The 17,784-nt window shown below is 36.5% G+C and overlaps 1 protein-coding gene across 1 annotated transcript; it reads left to right on the top strand.

The window, feature by feature from the left end:
- The first annotated feature begins 13,044 nt into the window (after window positions 1–13,044).
- Window positions 13,045–14,082, top strand: LOC144457910 (trace amine-associated receptor 7a-like). Its single transcript, XM_078156760.1, has one exon. The coding sequence runs from the start codon at window positions 13,063–13,065 to the stop codon at window positions 14,080–14,082; it is 1,020 nt and encodes a 339-aa protein (XP_078012886.1). The 5' UTR covers window positions 13,045–13,062.
- Window positions 14,083–17,784: the final 3,702 nt, after the last annotated feature.

The raw sequence follows: 17,784 nt of genomic DNA, 5'->3' as shown, positions 1-17,784 counted from the left end.
TCCCATTTCAGCAAAACCTAGCCATTCTGTATTCCATTCCTTCAAAGTCTCATCATTCACTTCTAGCTGATAGTGGGCTAATCAAATAATCAAATCATGCTAACTTTCTCAAGCAATAAGAATAGCTGACATATAACATTTCAGTTTTGCACAGTATGTCACATATATCTGATCCTCATATTTGTGAGGTAGATGCTATTGTTATCCTTATTTGATAGATGAGAAAACTGAGACTGAGAAAAGTTAAGTGACTTGCCCAAGGTCAAATAGTTAGTAAGTGACTGAGGCAGGATCTCAAAGAAAATTGCCCTGATGTATAAGTCAGGCACTGTCAACTATGCCACCTAGCTGCATCAGTTAAATAACTTAAGGCATTCATGTAGTTAAAATATGTACTCTTTGAGAAAGTCATTAACATTCAAAAATGATGAGAATTTTAGGCAGCATGATAGGCCAGTGTGAGAATACTTTTTGGGTCAGCTTAGTGTTTGACAGTTCTTCAGATCACACCAGTGTGCAATGGCTTTGGTAATATGGAATCTTCTGGAGCGTTTTTTCTTTTTAGGAGATGCCTAGAGAACTAAGATTCTATAGTTGCTTCATATATTTCATCTTGACCCTTTGAGGAGAGCTCTTTGTCCTTCTGACTAGTTCTGAAAGAAGTGAGATAAAGAGGACTGTACATAACTCTAAGTTTCTTTAGGTTAACTGAAGTTTAATATCTGCCTGTGGTTTCATTTAGCAGTTGCTGTACTTTTCATATATCTTACCCTTCTTAACTAAGATTGGTTATGTGCGAATAAAAGTATTCTTTCTTTATTGTGACAGTTTGTAACCACAGATTCGAGATGTCAAACAACAATAGCAAAAACAAAGTAAACATACAAACAACATCTTTTGAAATAGCTTCCCTTTCTGCATTGCTCTCAATGGGAGAGGGAAAAAAAATGAAGCAAATAATGCATGGGAGAAAAGAAGAAATGATATCAATAAACCTGAAGTAATCTGAGCATGAGACAATAAAACATCCACAAATTATTTAGTGAATTCAGAATAAACTTCCTTTTGGAAGTTTCCTGTTGGTTTAGGGAATACCTAGTGAGGAATCTCCTATAGGTCCTACTTGATCAGACAGTTTCCTTCTTGGCAATTTATAGTCCAAAGGAATTACTTGGGAGGCAAATTATTTTCTCGAGTCGAACAGCCTATAAGTATTAGAGGCAGCTCTTTCTGACTCAAAGGTCACCTCTCTACTATATCTCACTGGCTCTTAAGAATTCTTAAGTAAAAAAAAAATATGGCAGATTGGAAGGAAAATCTCAGCCTGTAAGTTTTCTAGTATAAAATTATTCTAGTGATCAAAATAGGAGAAATGAGTAGACTGGAGATAAGAGCAAATAATGGAAAGGGAGCTGGATTTGGACTCAAGAGACCTTTGTTTGAAGTCCAGCTCTATTCTTTTCTTTTCTTTTTTTCCTTTTTTGATGAGGCAATCAGGGTTAAGTGACTTTCCCAGGGTCACACAGCTCACAGCTAGTAAGTGTCAAGTGTCTGAAGCCAGATTTGAACTCAGGTCCTCCTGAGCCCAAGGTCAGAGTTCTATCTACTGCGCCACCTAGTTGCCTCTCAGCTCTATTATTTAGTGACCTTGTGACCTTGGGGAAATCACTTCACATTCCTGGGCCTCAGTTTCCTCACCTTTAAAATAAGGAGATGGGAATGGGGAGTGGAGGTGGGGAAAGAGTCAAGATGGCAGAGGAGAGGTAGTAACCCAGCTGACTGGCAACTTTATTGCCCATACAAAGTTCTAGGTTGCAGTACCAGGGCAGAGAGCATGTGCTTGTGGTTAGTCCCAAGAGAGCAAGGGCCCTGATCTCAGTTCCAAGGCAGAAAGGAACACTAGTGCTTATAGCTACAGGAGAGCAGGGGACCTGGATACGATTCCAGAGCCAAGAGGAGCACTAGCACTTGCTGCTATGAGGGAGCAGGGGCCCTTCCTGGGTAAAGATCAGAGTTCAGAACAGAACAGTGACTACATCTCTCCCCAGAAAATACTATCTTAGAAGCACCAAAAATGTATGTAGAAAAGCCTGAAGCTTGGGTGGAGGTGATAAAAGGGAATCTGGATTAAGGAAGGCAGTGGCCAGAATCCAAGCAGACTTTTGAAGAGAGAAAAAAAGATAAATAGGAGAAAATAGGATGGAAGGAAAAACACAGTAATCATAAATGTGAATATGAATGGGATGAGCTCACACATAAAATGAATAGTGTTGATGTTGGGTCAGAGATAGAAAGACCTAGGTTCAAGTCCTGTCTCTGACATATAATGGCTATGTGACTTTGGCAGTCACTAAACCTCTTAGTGTCCATGGACAACTCTAAGATGATAACTTTCAGAGAAAGCATCAACCTATATTGCTAGAGTGAATTCTTCATTCAAGAGGTCCTTATGCCAGTGAAGTCATGGATTTGTTCTCTATCTAATTATGTGAATTAGATAGCTGCTAGGATTTCTTTCATGAGATTCCAAAAGGAAGTTTATTCTGAATGCACTAAATAATTTGTGGATGCTTTGTTATCTCATGCTCAGATTACTTCAGGTTTATTGATATCAATTCTTCTTTTCTGCCATGCATTATTTGCTTCATTTTTTTCCCTCTCCCATTGAGAGCAATGCAGAAAGGGAAGCTAATTCAAAAGATGTTTTTTGTATGTTCACTTTGTTTTTGCTATTGTTGTTTGACATCTGGAATCTGTGGTTACAAACTGTCACAATAAAGGTCTAAAAAAGAGTGATAAATATAGTGGGAGGATTCCAAACCATGGCAAATGAGCATAATTGAAGAAAGGGATATTTAGACTGGAGACGAGAAGATTTAGAAGGGGGCAGGATAATTGTCACAGTAGACTACCTCTTTATTCTCTAAACCCATTGAAATCTAATCTCCCTGAATCTAGGGTACATGTTAAACTATTCTCATCTTCTGTCCTTCTACATCCTAAATTCTAAGATGGAATGGCCATTACCCCCAGAATCCCTACCTCCAAGGTTCCAACATTTACATTGTAGCAAAAAGTCCCTCCTTAATTCCAGGGGATCAATAATGAACCATTTTATCAGTTTTAGAGAGGTGATGGATTTAGGGCACAGAAATACACGCAGACACATTGCCTATGCATACTTGTTTAAGGTAATTTTTTTTCTCTCTCTCTTTTTCAATAAGATGGAAAGGTGCAAGGGAGAAAAAAAATTCTACATTGTCCACAGTAAAAGCAACATTGTACAATGACCAACTTTGATAGACTTAGCTTTTCTCAGCAATGCAATGATCTAAGACAATTCTGAAAGACTTATGATGGAAAATGTTACCCACATCCAGAGAAAGAACCATGGAGTCTGAATGAAGATTGAAGCATACTATTTTCTCTTTCTCTTTTTTTCTTTCTCATGGTTTTTCCCTTTTGTTTGATTCTTCTTTCACAACATGACTAACGTGGAAATGTACTTAATAAGATTGTACCTCTATAGCCTATATTAGATTGCATACCATCTTGGTGAGGGGACAGAGGGGAAAAATTTAGAACTCAAAATCTTATAAAAGTGAATGTTGAAAACCAAAACTAAATAAATTAATAAATATTTCTGGAAAAAAATAGAGCATTGAGGAGGTGTTACAAATGGGAAATGTTTTATGACATTTCAGATGAGGTCACTAGTATTAGTACTTTTATTTAACTGTTTCACTTTGCTACTAGAAACCTCTCAGAGAATGACAGTGATCTGTAAATATTTGTGATGTTAAAACAAAACACATCAATAAGCCTTTAAAAAGAAAAAAAAGTACTATTTAAGACAACTGAAAAAAAAACAAAGTTCCTCTTTGGTGAGAATCATGTTAAGAATAGAATTCTCTTCACTGACTCTTCCATCTTTTGAAGGATGAAGCTGACTGTAAGGAAATCAACAAGTTGTCATTACCTGCACTAGATCATTGCAGTTCCCCATCACTATATGAAGGGATGGGTATGAAGAGTCTTGTGACCCACATTTAATCCTCTTCTCACAAATAGCAAATTTTGTCAATCAAGTGCTCAGCTCCACCTGCCATGCATGTAAAATAATGGCCGATGGCACTATGGGGTAACTTTCAAGTTCAAGTATCTCAAGTCTAGGCTTTCAACAAGTTGGCTACCATTCAATGGCTTACCACCTCTGTTTCCCTTTTATGAGTTTAGGGGTTGATGTGGATTATCCAGTAAGATCATGAGTTGCCTCCTCACATCATAATTTAGTATGGAGTCATCCTTACCTTCCCCCTAACCCCCCATCCCATCCCATCATATTTCTATTACTGGTCTTTCATAGACATATATATATATATATATATAGGTCTTATCCAGGCATAGTTCTTTGCTCACACCATTAGAAATGAAGAAAAGAGAGTTAATATCAATTCACCCAATACACATTTTCACTACTCTGGTATCCTTTTGAGAAACTGTATCAACCTTGCTATCTCCTTCACCCCTAGGTTGGTATGAAACTTGGAAGTTAAGTTCTTTCAACTTTTTCCAACAGGGTTTACCCAGGGTTTCCCTCCTGCCTTCCATCCACATCCCCCACTCATTGAAATATTTCCACATTAGATGAATATCTGGTCTGTTGATATAGCTGAAGAATGTACAGCATTATACTATCTTTCTCCAAGAACAACAGAAGCAGCTCTGTAAGCAGGCAGCATTCAGCATTAGGCTCGCTCATTCGCCATTGTTGCCTTGTTCTCTTTAGCTCTCTCAGGTGTATCCATTTAATTTACATCTTTGTCCCTATTTCTGATTAGGGAAATTTCCCCTTAGTGTGCAAACTGTCTAGCTACCTCAGTTCTGCTAGGGCAGTCTTGAGAGCAAAGTGCTAGCTCCTTACAGTGGCTTGTTAGTTATTTTCTCCCTTCCTATTAAAAATCAGTCATTTTGAATTGCCTATGCCCTTAGTTCCTACTATCATCACATGGTTAGAGTTCTCTTCACTGACTATTTTTGAAAGATGAAGCTAAGGATAGTCAACAAGTTATTATTGCCTGTTTCAGATCAGTGTAGTCTCCCATCACTATGTGAAGGGGTGGGCATAGGGAGTGTTGTGACCCACATTTGATACTATTCTCATTAAGAAACAGGGAGTATATTGTATCTCAGCTAGTCTTGTGCCAAAGAATCTGTGGGAGGGACATGAGTGTTACAACTACTATACTGTGCTCCCATGCCATACTGGTAAAGTGTTTCTAGCCTCTTCTTTTAATCTTTCTGTCCATGTTGTCTCTAGTATACTCTGATGACAATAGCACGTCTGTTACATTTCAGTATCCATTGTTCTTCTCCCGAATGAGTCATGAAATTTGTTGGAAAAAGGTTTGGGGATTGGAGAGAATTACAAACTCAAAATGAATCAACAGAATGCTATGACAGCCAAGCAAAGGAGTGGGATCATAGGCTTCATTAAGATGCATGATTTCTAGAATCATTCTATTGTACTTGGCCCTAGTTAGAACACAATCGGGTTAGTATAATTAGTTTAAGGTTCCACATTTTAGGAAAGATATTGATAAACTAGAGAGCTCCTAGGTGGGAAGGGGAAGAGCCTCTAGACTATGTCATGTGAAGACTGATTGAAGAAATTGGAATCATTTGCCTAAAAAAGTAAAGGCTTGAAGGGATGGGGAGAACTATGACAGTTATGTTCAAGTATTGGAATGGGCAGTATCTTGGAATAGACTTGTTCTGCTTTGTCCCAGAGAGGTGAATTAGGGACTATGGATGGAAGTTTCATAGAATTGAATTTAGTCTTTACATAAGGAAACATTTCCTAGCAATTTAAGATATCCATCAATTGGATGGGAGAAAATGGATTCTCTCTCACTCAAGACCCTTAAATAAAATTGGATGATTATGTAGTAAGAATGTTGTAGAAGATTGTTTAAAGATGACAATAGCATGTTACAAATCCAGTAGAACCCCAAAATACCTCAGTGAAGTTCTAAAGGGACAGCTACTTGGCACGGTGGATAGAGTGCCAGGGTTAGAGTCAGGAACATCTGAGTCCAAATCTGGCCTCAGACACTTACTAGTTGTGTGATCCTGGGCAAATCACTTAACTCTGTTTGTCTCAGATTCCTCATCTGTACAATTATCTGGAGAAGGAAATGGCAAACTTCTCCAGTATCTTTCCCACAAAAACTCCAGATGGGGTCATGAAGAGTCAGATATGACTGAACAATAACTAAAATGTTATTAAAATGCTACAGAAGGAACAATGATAAAGAAAACCCAAAATAATAAGGTTTAAACTCCTCCTATCTAGCCCAGGACTGCACAAAAAGACTTCTATGATTTGGCAGAAACCCAGAGAGGAGATAAGCTAGGTTATGGAAGGTAGAGTACAAAGTTGCTTGGTCCCATATCATGAGACAGGGACAGTCTAGCACTCAATGTATCAAAGGACAACATAGGGGCCTTATCCACCTTCCTGAAAAAACAAAACAAAACAAAAAAACATGCATATATTAGCAACTAGTGCAGAAAGGGAATCCATGCCTCATCCAGAATCCAGGCAACCCATTCTCTAGCAAACAAGCAGTTCATACCTAAGCAAACATCCAGACAAGCTGGGCCTTTACCCCTGCCTAAGGCAAAGTCAAGTAATACCTACAGAATATGGGGCCTAGTCTTTGCCATTCACTTCAGGATCAGGTACAAGCTCTTAATCCAAAGACTGAGGCTGGGTACAGGAGTAAACAGAAAAAAAACCCCAAAGCTATCAAACACAAGAACTATTGTGGAATGAGAGAAATCCAAGGGGGTTAAACCCAGAGGAAGAGAATAATTCCACAACATGACCAAGTAGAACTTCAGGAAAAAAGGTGTCCTGGACAAAAGGAATAGAAGGAAGAAATAAAGCAGTCAGTCAATCATTATTTATTTATTTATTAGGTGACTAATACATTCTAGGTGCTGTGCTAAGTACTGGGGATACAAATACAAATAAAAATAAAGACAGTGCCTGCCGTCAAGGAAAAGACACAAAAGCAAGCTGAAAGAGGGAGGGGAGGGTATAAAAAGAATACTGAAAAATCCAAAAGTAGTGTGGGGGTAAGAAATGGGAAGAACAGCACTGAGCCCCATTTTTTAACAGAGACCCAGGAACCCATGTTCCTGCCCTTCTAATCAAATAATCTAACCAGAGGGGCAACAGGTACAGATGAAATATGAGTACCAAGTAGATTCAATCTTGCCATATAATAAGATTTCTCAATGATGAGAAATGAGACATGAAATGAATAGCTAGGGAGAAAAAAAAATGGCAAGCAGGATTAATACTTTAGAACAGATGGTGGAAAACCTTTCCAGCAACTGAATTTCCCGAAAGTTAGAATGTGACAAACAAGAAATATTAAATTTTTATTATGTCCATTAGACAGTAAGAAATATTAAAACAAAATAAAAGATTGAAAAAATAGAAGAAAAGGTAAACTGTGCATATGTAAAAAATTAAATACCTGGAAAATAGGTAAGGAGAAATGATCTAAAATAAAAAAAAAACCTAAAAACTAAAAGATTATCTGAAAATCATGACCCTCTCAAGAAAAAAAAAGAATCTGGATACCACATTTCAAGAAATTATAAACCAAGAACACCTACACATCTTAGAACCAGGGGACAAATTGAAAATAGAAAGAATTCACCACTAACTTCCTGAAAGAAATCCTGGACCTGGACCTAGTGATGATTTTGTTCTGTTTTGATGGTTCTTAGGAGAAGAAAGAAAATGGGAAGGTTAGGGAACTAAACTGAAGGAGGGAGGGAGGGGAGAAAAGGAAGAAGAAAGGAAACACATTCATCTCATATAATAGAGGTATATAAGATAAAGAGTAAGAAATAAAAAAGGAGGAAGGGGTGGGAGGAACAGGTATTTCATAAATTTCACTTTCACTTGATCCAGACATATGAAGGTAGAGTACACACAACAGAGTAGTTTAGAAACCTTCAATTCAACCAGGAAATAGGAGGGAACAGGAAAGAGAGAGAAGGGAACGATAGGGGACTAGCATTTATTAAGTGCCTATTATATGCCAAGCACCATAGTAAGTACTTTACAAATAACATCTCATTTTGTCCTCAGAACAACCCTTTGAGATAGGTGCAGTTATTATCCTTATAGTGAGGAAACTGAGATAGACAGAGATTAAGTGACTTGCCCAGGATTGTACAACTAAAAAATGTTGGAATCTGGATTTGAAATTCTTGACTCTAGGCCTGGTGACTGATCCACTGTGCCTCTTTGTTTAAGGAGAGTTTAAGAAGGAAATCAGGATAAATGCAAGAAGAATTATAAGCAGAATAAATTCCAGCATGAGAAAGGGGGATTTGAAAGTAAGATTAAAAGTAAAGAAAGAAAGAGTAAAGACTTGTGACAGGTGATGGGGCAAGGGAAAGAAAAGAAGGGCAAGGGAATAGAAATAGATAACAAACGTTGCACAAATTTCTCTCTCACTCCCTATTGTAAAGGGAGAGGGCAAAAAGAAGAAAACGTACAAGAGTACAGGATGGATGGAAATACAATTAACAATCATAACCATAAGGATGAACTCACACATAAAATGGAAGAAGGGAGCAGACTAGATTAAAAAGAAAAAAATCAATACATTGCTTATAAGAAATACATTCAAAACAGAAAGATTCACATAGAGTTAAAATGAGAAGTTGGAGAAGAATCAATTTTGTTTCAGGTGAATACATTTATAATATATATATATATATATATATATATATATATTATATATATATATAATGTATTTAATCAGGGGTAACAATTTCAGATAAAGTCATTTTTCCTTTCTTTGACCTCTTTTGGGATACAGATGTATCAGTATCAGTGGTATTCCTGGGTTAAATGGTATGCACAGTTTTATAGCCCTTTGGGTATAATCCCAAATTGTTCTCCAGAATGGTTGAACTAGTTTACAGATCCACCAACAATGCTTTAGTGGTCCAATTTTTCCACATCCCCTCCAGCATTTATCATTTTTCCTTTTGTATCATGTCAGCCAATCTGATGGATGTGAGGTGGTATCTCAGAGCTATTTTACTGTAAATTTCACTAATCAGTAGTAAGTTAGAACATTTTTTTCATGTTACTATCGATAGCTTTGATTTCTTCTGAAAACTGCCTGCTTATATTTTTTGATGATTTATCAACTGGGGAACAGTTCTTATTTTTATACATTTTTTCTCAGTTTCCTATACATTTGAGAAATGAGGCCTTTATCAGAGAAGCTTGTTGTAACGCCCTCCCCAACTCCCCAGTTTCCTATTTGTCTTGGCAGGTAGACTCCCAAGTATTTTATATTGCCTGCAGTTATTTTATTTTATTTTTTTTAATTTTTACTTTTTTGGTGAGGCAATCGGGGTTTAGTGACGGGTCACACAGCTAGTGAGGGTCAAGTGTCTAAGGCTGGATTTGAACTTCAGTTATTTTAAATGGAATTTCTCTTTCTATCTCTTCCTGCTGGCTTTTGCTGGTAGTATGTAGAAATGCTGATGATTTCTATGGGTTTACTTTATATCCTGCAAGTCCCTTTAAGTTGTTCATTGTTTCAACCAACTTTTGAGTTGATTCCCTAGGGTTCTCTAAATATACCATCACAGCATCTGCAAAGCGTGATGGTTTTGTTTCCTCATTGTCTATTTTTATTCCTTCAGTTTCTTTTTCTTGTCTTATTTTTTATAGCTAGCATTTTTAGCACAACATTGAATAACAGTGGTGATAATGGGCAACCTTGCTTCATTACTGATCTGTTGGGAAACAAGCTCAGTACTCGATGTGCTATGCCACCTAGCTATTCCTAGGCCTCAGATATTCTTTGTCTCCCTTCCAAATTTCCAATTAGTAAATTGTTCTTAGTTTGCATCCATTTAGGAGGAAAAAATTAACTTGGATTTCAGGTGGTCCTTGGATTCGAAAGAGAAAAAAAAATACATCATTAAATATTTTAAAATTATTAAAATAAATTTAAAATATTTAAAAATATTCATTAACCTTTAAAAGAAATTGAACATTTCCTTAAAGTGTTTAAAAATTATTCTGAGAAGGTGCCCATGGGCTTCATCTGGTTGCTAAAAAGATTCATTAAATTTTTTAAAAAAGAAACCTTTAAGAATTCCTACTTTAGAGGCAACTTCCCAACAAATTGCCAAGGGTTCTAGGTTCGTAAACCCTCTCCCCTTTCTCAATTTCTCAGCTTCCAAAACTCTTGATGTCCTATGTAAATGAAAGAAAAGGAGAAAGCTTCAGGAACAAACAATAAGCTAGGACTGAGGCCATTTTCTCCTTGTTTGGTTATATTTCTGCCTTTATTATTATATTTCTGCCAGAAAAAACTTTTTAGGTCTTTGAATCTACCCTAAACACACGTAATTTTCTTAATTATAGTCTTACCAACATTGTCAGGGGTTATTACTTGGAAGGGAAGCCCTAATAGAAGATATTTAAATAATTATTACTAAAGCTGAGGGCTAATGTGACATACTCTGAACCACTGGGAGAAAAAAAAAAGATTATTTTGTTAAAGGAAGTCTTTCTTGAGGTCTATCAAAATCATACAAGAATTTACACTAAAGAAATTGTCTCTTCCTGGAACATTTGTGGTGGCTACAGAACATAGTGATTCCTCTGGGGTAAGAGTCTCAGAAAGAGGGAAAAGAAATATGAGAAGAAAATGGCCAAAGAAAGGGGTTTTTCCCAGTAATTCCATGAGAATTATAGACCCAGGTCAAATCTGGCTACCAATTACTACAGACAGCATTCCTGTGCTAATCAACGAATCTCACTCAAACATCAAGATAACCTTCTTGGTTATCAACGGAGCAAGTTTTTACCCCATCATAAGCATTGGACTCACAGCAGCAGTGAGGAGCCACGGCCAGATCACAGGACTGGGATGTGGACCTCACTAAACTGAATAATTGGGAAGATGGGAGGTGATTTGGTTTGGGCCATTGACATTTAGAATCTTTTTAATATATTTTCTGTATTTTACCCGAAGTTTCTTTTTAAAGTGAATTATATTCTTCTACCACCACAGTGTGACATCATGGGATTAACAAAGTGACTGGTCATTAGGAAGAAATAAAGAAGGGATGGAATCTTGAAGCATGAATGAGAGTAGATATGAAATCAAAATGATTTGTGAAGAACCTGAAACAGTGGGCTACTGTAATAATAGCTCATGCATATCTATCCCTACCTCCCTTTGCCTATTTCATAGGTACTTTCCAAAGTTATACACCAATCATAGGACATATCTGACCAAGTTTCAGTAATGTCTATCACATCAAATTTGTTTCCTTTTGTTGAAATCTTTAGTTCACCTTGCTCCATGTATTTGTGTATTAAATGCTAACGTTGATATAGTGCTTTAAGGTTTGCAAAGTGCTTTTTACTTACTTTTTATTACCTCATTTAATCCTCATAGCAACCTTCTAAGGGAAGTACTATTATTAACTTCATGTTACAGACGGGGAAACTGAGATTGGGAGTTTTAGTCACTCAGGTTCAAATAGCAGGAAGGCCTAAGATGGGATTTAAGCCCAAGTGTTCCTGGCTCTAGGTTCAGTGCTCTGTCCCTTATTCCATGATCCTTCATGGTTTATTGAGACATGTGATACCATGGGTCTTATTGTTGAGTCCTTTGTCTCTCCTGCAGATTTCTGACAATCTCATCTACTATTCTTTCTACATTGTAGTTATCCTCCATGGTTTCTAGCTTTGTGGATACAATAGCCTGTTTTCTTCTGTCCTTTTTCTTTTTTAAAGTCTTTTTGCTAGATTATTAGATTATAGAGGCAGCATAGTATATTGGCAAGGTCATTTAACCCCTCAGTGCTTTAGGCATCTTCCTAAATGGCAAGTTGCAGAGAACGAGCTGACCTGTATTGGTAGGGACTTCTCTCATCTGAGAATTCTCTATACCAATAAAATCACAGGTCCAGTTCCCATCCCCATGTTTGTGAGACACCAGACAAATAAATTCATTCCAGTCCTACTTGGATAAATCCCATCCATAGCAAGAAGCTAATTATTCCTTTATTTGAACAATATCATACACATTAGCAATAAAATCATCAATGCAGGTAAGATTTTTATAAGCACTTTGATTCCAAAGGAGACAAAGCAAATGTATTGTTATTATTCCTATTTTGTTGAAATTTTAATTTTTATTGTTTTCTTCATTAATTAAAATGTAAATATTTTAATTTTTAAAAATTTATTTGGTAATTTACTCCCTCTTGGGGAGTATTCATACTTATAATTTTGATAATTAAAATAGAATTACAATAAAATAAACCTTTTGCTTCAACTTAACTATTTTCTAAATAATAAACAAATTATATCAATTTTTAAAATCAGCAAATTGAAATACATAGTACTCAATAATTCTTATTAGGTGTTTGCTTCTTAACACTCACACCTCTTCCTTAAGGGAATGTATCACATGGGATGATTGCTGGCTGCTCTAAACTTTCTGGTATACTTTTGAGAGACAGGAAGTCCTTTGGAGACATGAGAGGTTGTGGAAAAATAAGTCAAGGGGAAAAATATAAATACACGTAAGGTACTTTTAGTGATTACTTCAAACACTGGTTTATTGGGGGAAATAGGGTTTCATAAGACAAAAGATAAGGTGATTCAAAATAATTGACTTCTAATTAGTATATAAAACCAGGATTTTATTTTATTTTGTTTCTTTCTACTTCCACAAGTTATTTCTTTCTGATAATTTTGAAAGGAAGTATATATACAGATTAGACATTCTGTGTAAGTTTGGCCTTCCAAATGCAGCATACCCAAACCCCAAGAATTACACATCAGGAGAAAATGAAGATTTTTCTTGTGTTGAAAAGATCCCATAATCTTATCTTAACTTCTAAGCCTTAAATTGAAACTGGTTTATTTGTATCATTCTAGAAACTAGAAAATCTGAAATCAAGAGAATTGCGAAAGAAAAAAATATGGCTTCTACCAACCAACAAAGTGGAGATGTTCAGTTCTGCTTTCACAACATCAGTGGTTCCTGTATGAAGACTCCATGGTCTCTTGGCATTCGGACCAGCCTCTATGGCATCTTGGGCTTTATCACAATCCTTACAGTAGGTGGAAACCTTCTGGTAATTTTTTCAATTATCTATTTCAAACAACTTCATTCTCCTTCCAATTTCTTGGTTGTATCCTTGGCCTGTGCTGATTGTTCTTTGGGATTGACTGTTCTTCCCTTCAGCATGGTACGGTCTGTTGAAACATGTTGGTACTTTGGGGACAGATTCTGCAAGTTTCACTCCAGTTTAGATATCTGTTTTTGTTTAGCATCTATGTTTAACTTGTGCTTTATCTCTGTTGATCGATATGTGGCCATTACTGACCCTTTGCTTTACCCAATCAGATTCACGGTATCTCTGTCAAGGTCATTCATAGCTCTTAGCTGGACGTCTGCCTTCTTGTACAGTTTCTCATTACTGTACACTGGTGCAAATGAAGAAGGACTGGAGCAAGTAGTGCATGCTCTCCATTGTGAAGGAAATTGTCAAATAATGTTTAACAAAACTTGGGTAATTATATCTTCTGTCCTTTATTTTATACCTTTCCTTATCATGATATGTTTGAATAGCAAGATTTTTGCTGTAGCTAAACTACAAGCCAGAAAGATTGAACAAGTGGGTAACCAAATGTCTTCAGAGGGTGACAAAGTATCAAAAAGGGAGAGAAAAGCAGCTGTGACTCTGGGAATAGCAGTAATGGCTTTCTTGGTATTCTGGTCCCCTTATTTTATCACTGGAACAATTGATGCTTTTTTTGGTTACATAACCCCACCTCTTGCTTTTGACATTATGATTTGGTTTGCATACTCAAACTCTGCCATCAACCCTTTGATATATGCTTTCTTTTACCCTTGGTTTCGGAAAGCCATCAAAGTGGTCTTAAGTGGCAAAATTCTCTGGATAAATTGCTCCTCCATGAACTTATTTTCAGAATGAAAAATCGACTTCAGTTGAAAGAGCCCTGGGTTTGGAGTCAGGAAAGCTGAGTTCACTTCCTTGCTATGCCTCTTACTAGCTGAGTGAGCACAGATAAGTCATTTAAACTCTCTGTCTTGGTTTCTTCATATGTAATGTGAGCAAGTTGGATCATATGATCTCCAAGGTTCTTTACTTCTTTAAACATTCTGTGATTTAATGCATATCTCATATACAATTTTTTATTTTGTTTTGTTTTCCCAAACCTGAGACTTTAATAGTGTCAACAACTTCTACTGAGATTGTAAATCAGTAGCTCTTCTAAAGTTTACAGTCTTGTAGTACTGAGAGGGTAAGTGATTTGCTCGAGGTCAGTTCATTATTTACCACAGAATACCTAATTTTCCTGGTATATATATATTTTTCTTTTTGAAGCAAAGTGACTTAAGTGACTTGCCAGGGTCACAGAGCTAGTGTCTGAGGCCATATTTGAACTCAGGTCCTCCTGACTCCAAGGCCAGCGCTCTATTCACTGCCCTATAAATCTTGTAGTAATATCTGCCCTACCCATCTCACAGGGTTGTTGTGAGGTAACCCATATGAATACACTTTGTAAATTTTGAATCACTATAAATATTATGATTTTGTCCTATTATTATTATTACAGATATTTCCAATAACTTTGGCATCAATTACCAAGTTTCTTTTGCATGTACAATGTTGAAATGTTTATGTATCATTTATTGTCTCAATCCTGTTTATTCATTGTTACTGGATGTCATTCTTAAAACATTAATTAAGATTTTTAATATGTTCTGTAGATTGTCAGTGAATAAAGTCAAGAAAGAAGTGAAATTTCTCTTCAGGTACTTTATTGTAGTAAGGTTAGTGCTAATAAAATTCATTTGACATTTCTAGTTACAAAATGAGTGCTTCAACTTTAGTTCACTTTTCAGAGCAAACAGTAACACAGTCGTAAAAAAGGATCAAGTAAGGTCATAGACGTAAACATGTTTTGAAAAGTATGACTATACAAACATAAAGTATTATCATTGTCATCAAATTGATAAGCATTTTTTCAGTTTTGCCCTTTATTTCCCACTGTACAAAATGAAATCTTCCTGTCCCTATCTTGCTGTACTCCTCTCTCTTCATACATACAGAAATCTATATATATACACACACACACACAGTGTATATTTATACAGCATATATATGTACAGTGTATATATTTATATATATACACTGTATATATATATATACATGCCATACACATATATATACACACACATATATATACATATATGTAATATAACATGTCACTGATTATTAATGGTTACTGTTAAATAACTCAGTTCATCTATTTTTCCACATAAAAGGATGGACTGCTTTATAATGCATGAAAGGACTATCCTGCTGCATTGCATTCCCATCTTCAGTAATTTCACCAACTCATATTACTTCGGATTCCTGCACACAGAATTTGATAGCAATGAAGCCAAACCATGCATTAATCTGGCAAAGATTTTCAATTTTTTTTTGTTGTTTGTTTTTCTGAGCCAAGTTGCCTGACCTTTCTGCACAAAAAGGGCAAATGACATATTGGAAAAGAGTCTTAAGTTCAGTGCCAGAAAATCAGTTAAGGACTTATATGCATTCTAGTATATCAGGGGCAAAGTCAGAAATGAAATTCTTCATTTAGAATCCTGTCTATGCCACTTATTACCTGTGTAGATCACTCTGAAGTCCCTTCCATATTCTCTGGAATAATTTCTAGAGTTAAAGTTCTGTCAGCAGCTGAATATCATTGCCTTTGAAAATGTTTATCTTTTGGATTCAGGCAGAGAAGCAGTAGATAGCAAAGGAATATGGGGGGATTCAGGAATATGCATTCATGCCTTTAGCAAAAGCAGAGCAAAAGAGTGAGAAATAAAGGAAAGGAAAGGAAAGGAGGAAGGAAATCAACTTCAGAAGAAAGTGCTTGTATTTTTCCCAATTTAGGATAATAAGATAATAGATTTACAGCTGGAAGAGAGTTCAGAGGTCATTACAGCTAAATCCATTATTTTACAAATGAAAAAACTGAGGCCAAGAGAGGTTAAGTGACTTGGCTCAGAGTCACAAAGCTGTGTCTGAGGTAGAATTTGAACCCAAATTTTCCTGACTCCAAACCCAGTGCTCTGTTTAATATATACTGCCAATAGCTGTCTAATAATACCAACACATTTTAAATAACATAATAGGAGTCAATAGAAAAAAATTTGTCAAATTTCCAGTAATATATTTGTTCCATGTACTGAAATGTAGTGATGCTCCAGTCCTGCTGCTTTTGTCACACATAGAAAACTTTTTCTTTCCTATGTGGGTAAGAAATTCTGTAGGATGTTTTCCCCCTAGCCCATGTGCACTGCGTGGTGGGTAGGGACCCTTCTCTATTTCCTCTCATCCATCCTTACATAGTCCTCATTTCACTAAAGAGTTAAAGAGACAGCAAGATAGATAAGATTAGCTATTACACATAAGTGATTCAGTAGTCCCTGAAATAAAGATAGTGAGTGGCCCTAACATCCTGGATAGTTGTAAGACTTCTTCCAATATTCTGTTAGAGCGAGGATATCTCACTATAACCTCACATTCCACACATCAAAAATCAGATAGTTTTTTTGCCACAAAAATTGTATTTCCACGTATAGTCACTATTTCTTAGAATATCAGAGCTAGGGGAACTTCATAGTCACTGCTCCTATTCCCCGCTTCCCAAAATGATTTCTAAAACATACCTGACAAAAGGTCATTCTGCTTTTTTTTTGAAGACTTTCAGTAAGGGGAAACAAATTATCTCCTGGGGCAACTTCATTTCTGGATAACTCTAATTGTTGGGACATTTTTCCTCCCATCAAACTTAGGTTTGTGTCTTCATATATTCTATTGCTGTCTATTGCTCTGCCTTCTGGTATCAGATAGAATCAGTATGACCTGTTTATTTTTTTTTTCCACAGAATGGGTCATCAAAAATTTGAAGAAAGCTTCATGTCCCCCCTGAGTTTTCTTTTCCTCAGGCTGAATGTGCTAAGCTCACATAACTGATCTGTATATGGCATGATCTTGAGGGCCTCCGTTCTCCTTGTTGTCCCTCTTCTGGACACTCTCTACCTCACCAACATCCTTCCTAAAATGTGGCATCCAGAACTGAACAAAGTACCCCAGATGTAGTTTGATCAAGGCAGAGTTCATTAGGGCCATGCTTTCCTAATGCTGGAAGTCATATCTTTCTTAAAGAGGCCAAGATTATATTAGCTCTTTTTGGCTGCATATGGGTCACACTGTTGACTAATATTTAAGTTACAGTTCACTAACTCTTCAAGACCATTTCCATACAAATTGCCATCTAACCATTCCTCCCTAATTTTGTGAGTGGGAAGACAAATTTATTGAACCCAAATGTTATACTTTATATTTTTCCCTATTAAATCTTTTTTTTTCTTAAGGCAATTGGGGTTAAGTGACTTGCCCAGGGTCACACAGCTAGCAAGTATCAAGTGTTTGGTCTGAGGCTGCATTTGAACTCAGGTCCTCCTGACTTCAGGGCCGGTGCTCTATCCACTGCCACCTAGCTGTCCCCTTATTAAATTTTATCATGTTAGATTCAGGCCAGTGTCCTAGGGGTTCTAAGATCCTAATGGAGTCTGACTGTATTTAGTATGTTAGCTAACCCTCCCAGCT

Source organism: Phascolarctos cinereus, unplaced genomic scaffold, assembly GCF_003287225.1.
Source record: "Phascolarctos cinereus isolate Bilbo 61053 unplaced genomic scaffold, phaCin_HiC Scaffold_5;HRSCAF=322, whole genome shotgun sequence".
Taxonomy (NCBI): domain Eukaryota; kingdom Metazoa; phylum Chordata; class Mammalia; order Diprotodontia; family Phascolarctidae; genus Phascolarctos; species Phascolarctos cinereus.
This window is presented reverse-complemented; position numbering and strand designations above follow the sequence as displayed.

Bases quoted from the DNA above. Each gene is read 5' to 3' on its own strand.
- LOC144457910 (XM_078156760.1), top strand. From the start codon at position 13,063: ATGGCTTCTACCAACCAACAAAGTGGAGATGTTCAGTTCTGCTTTCAC.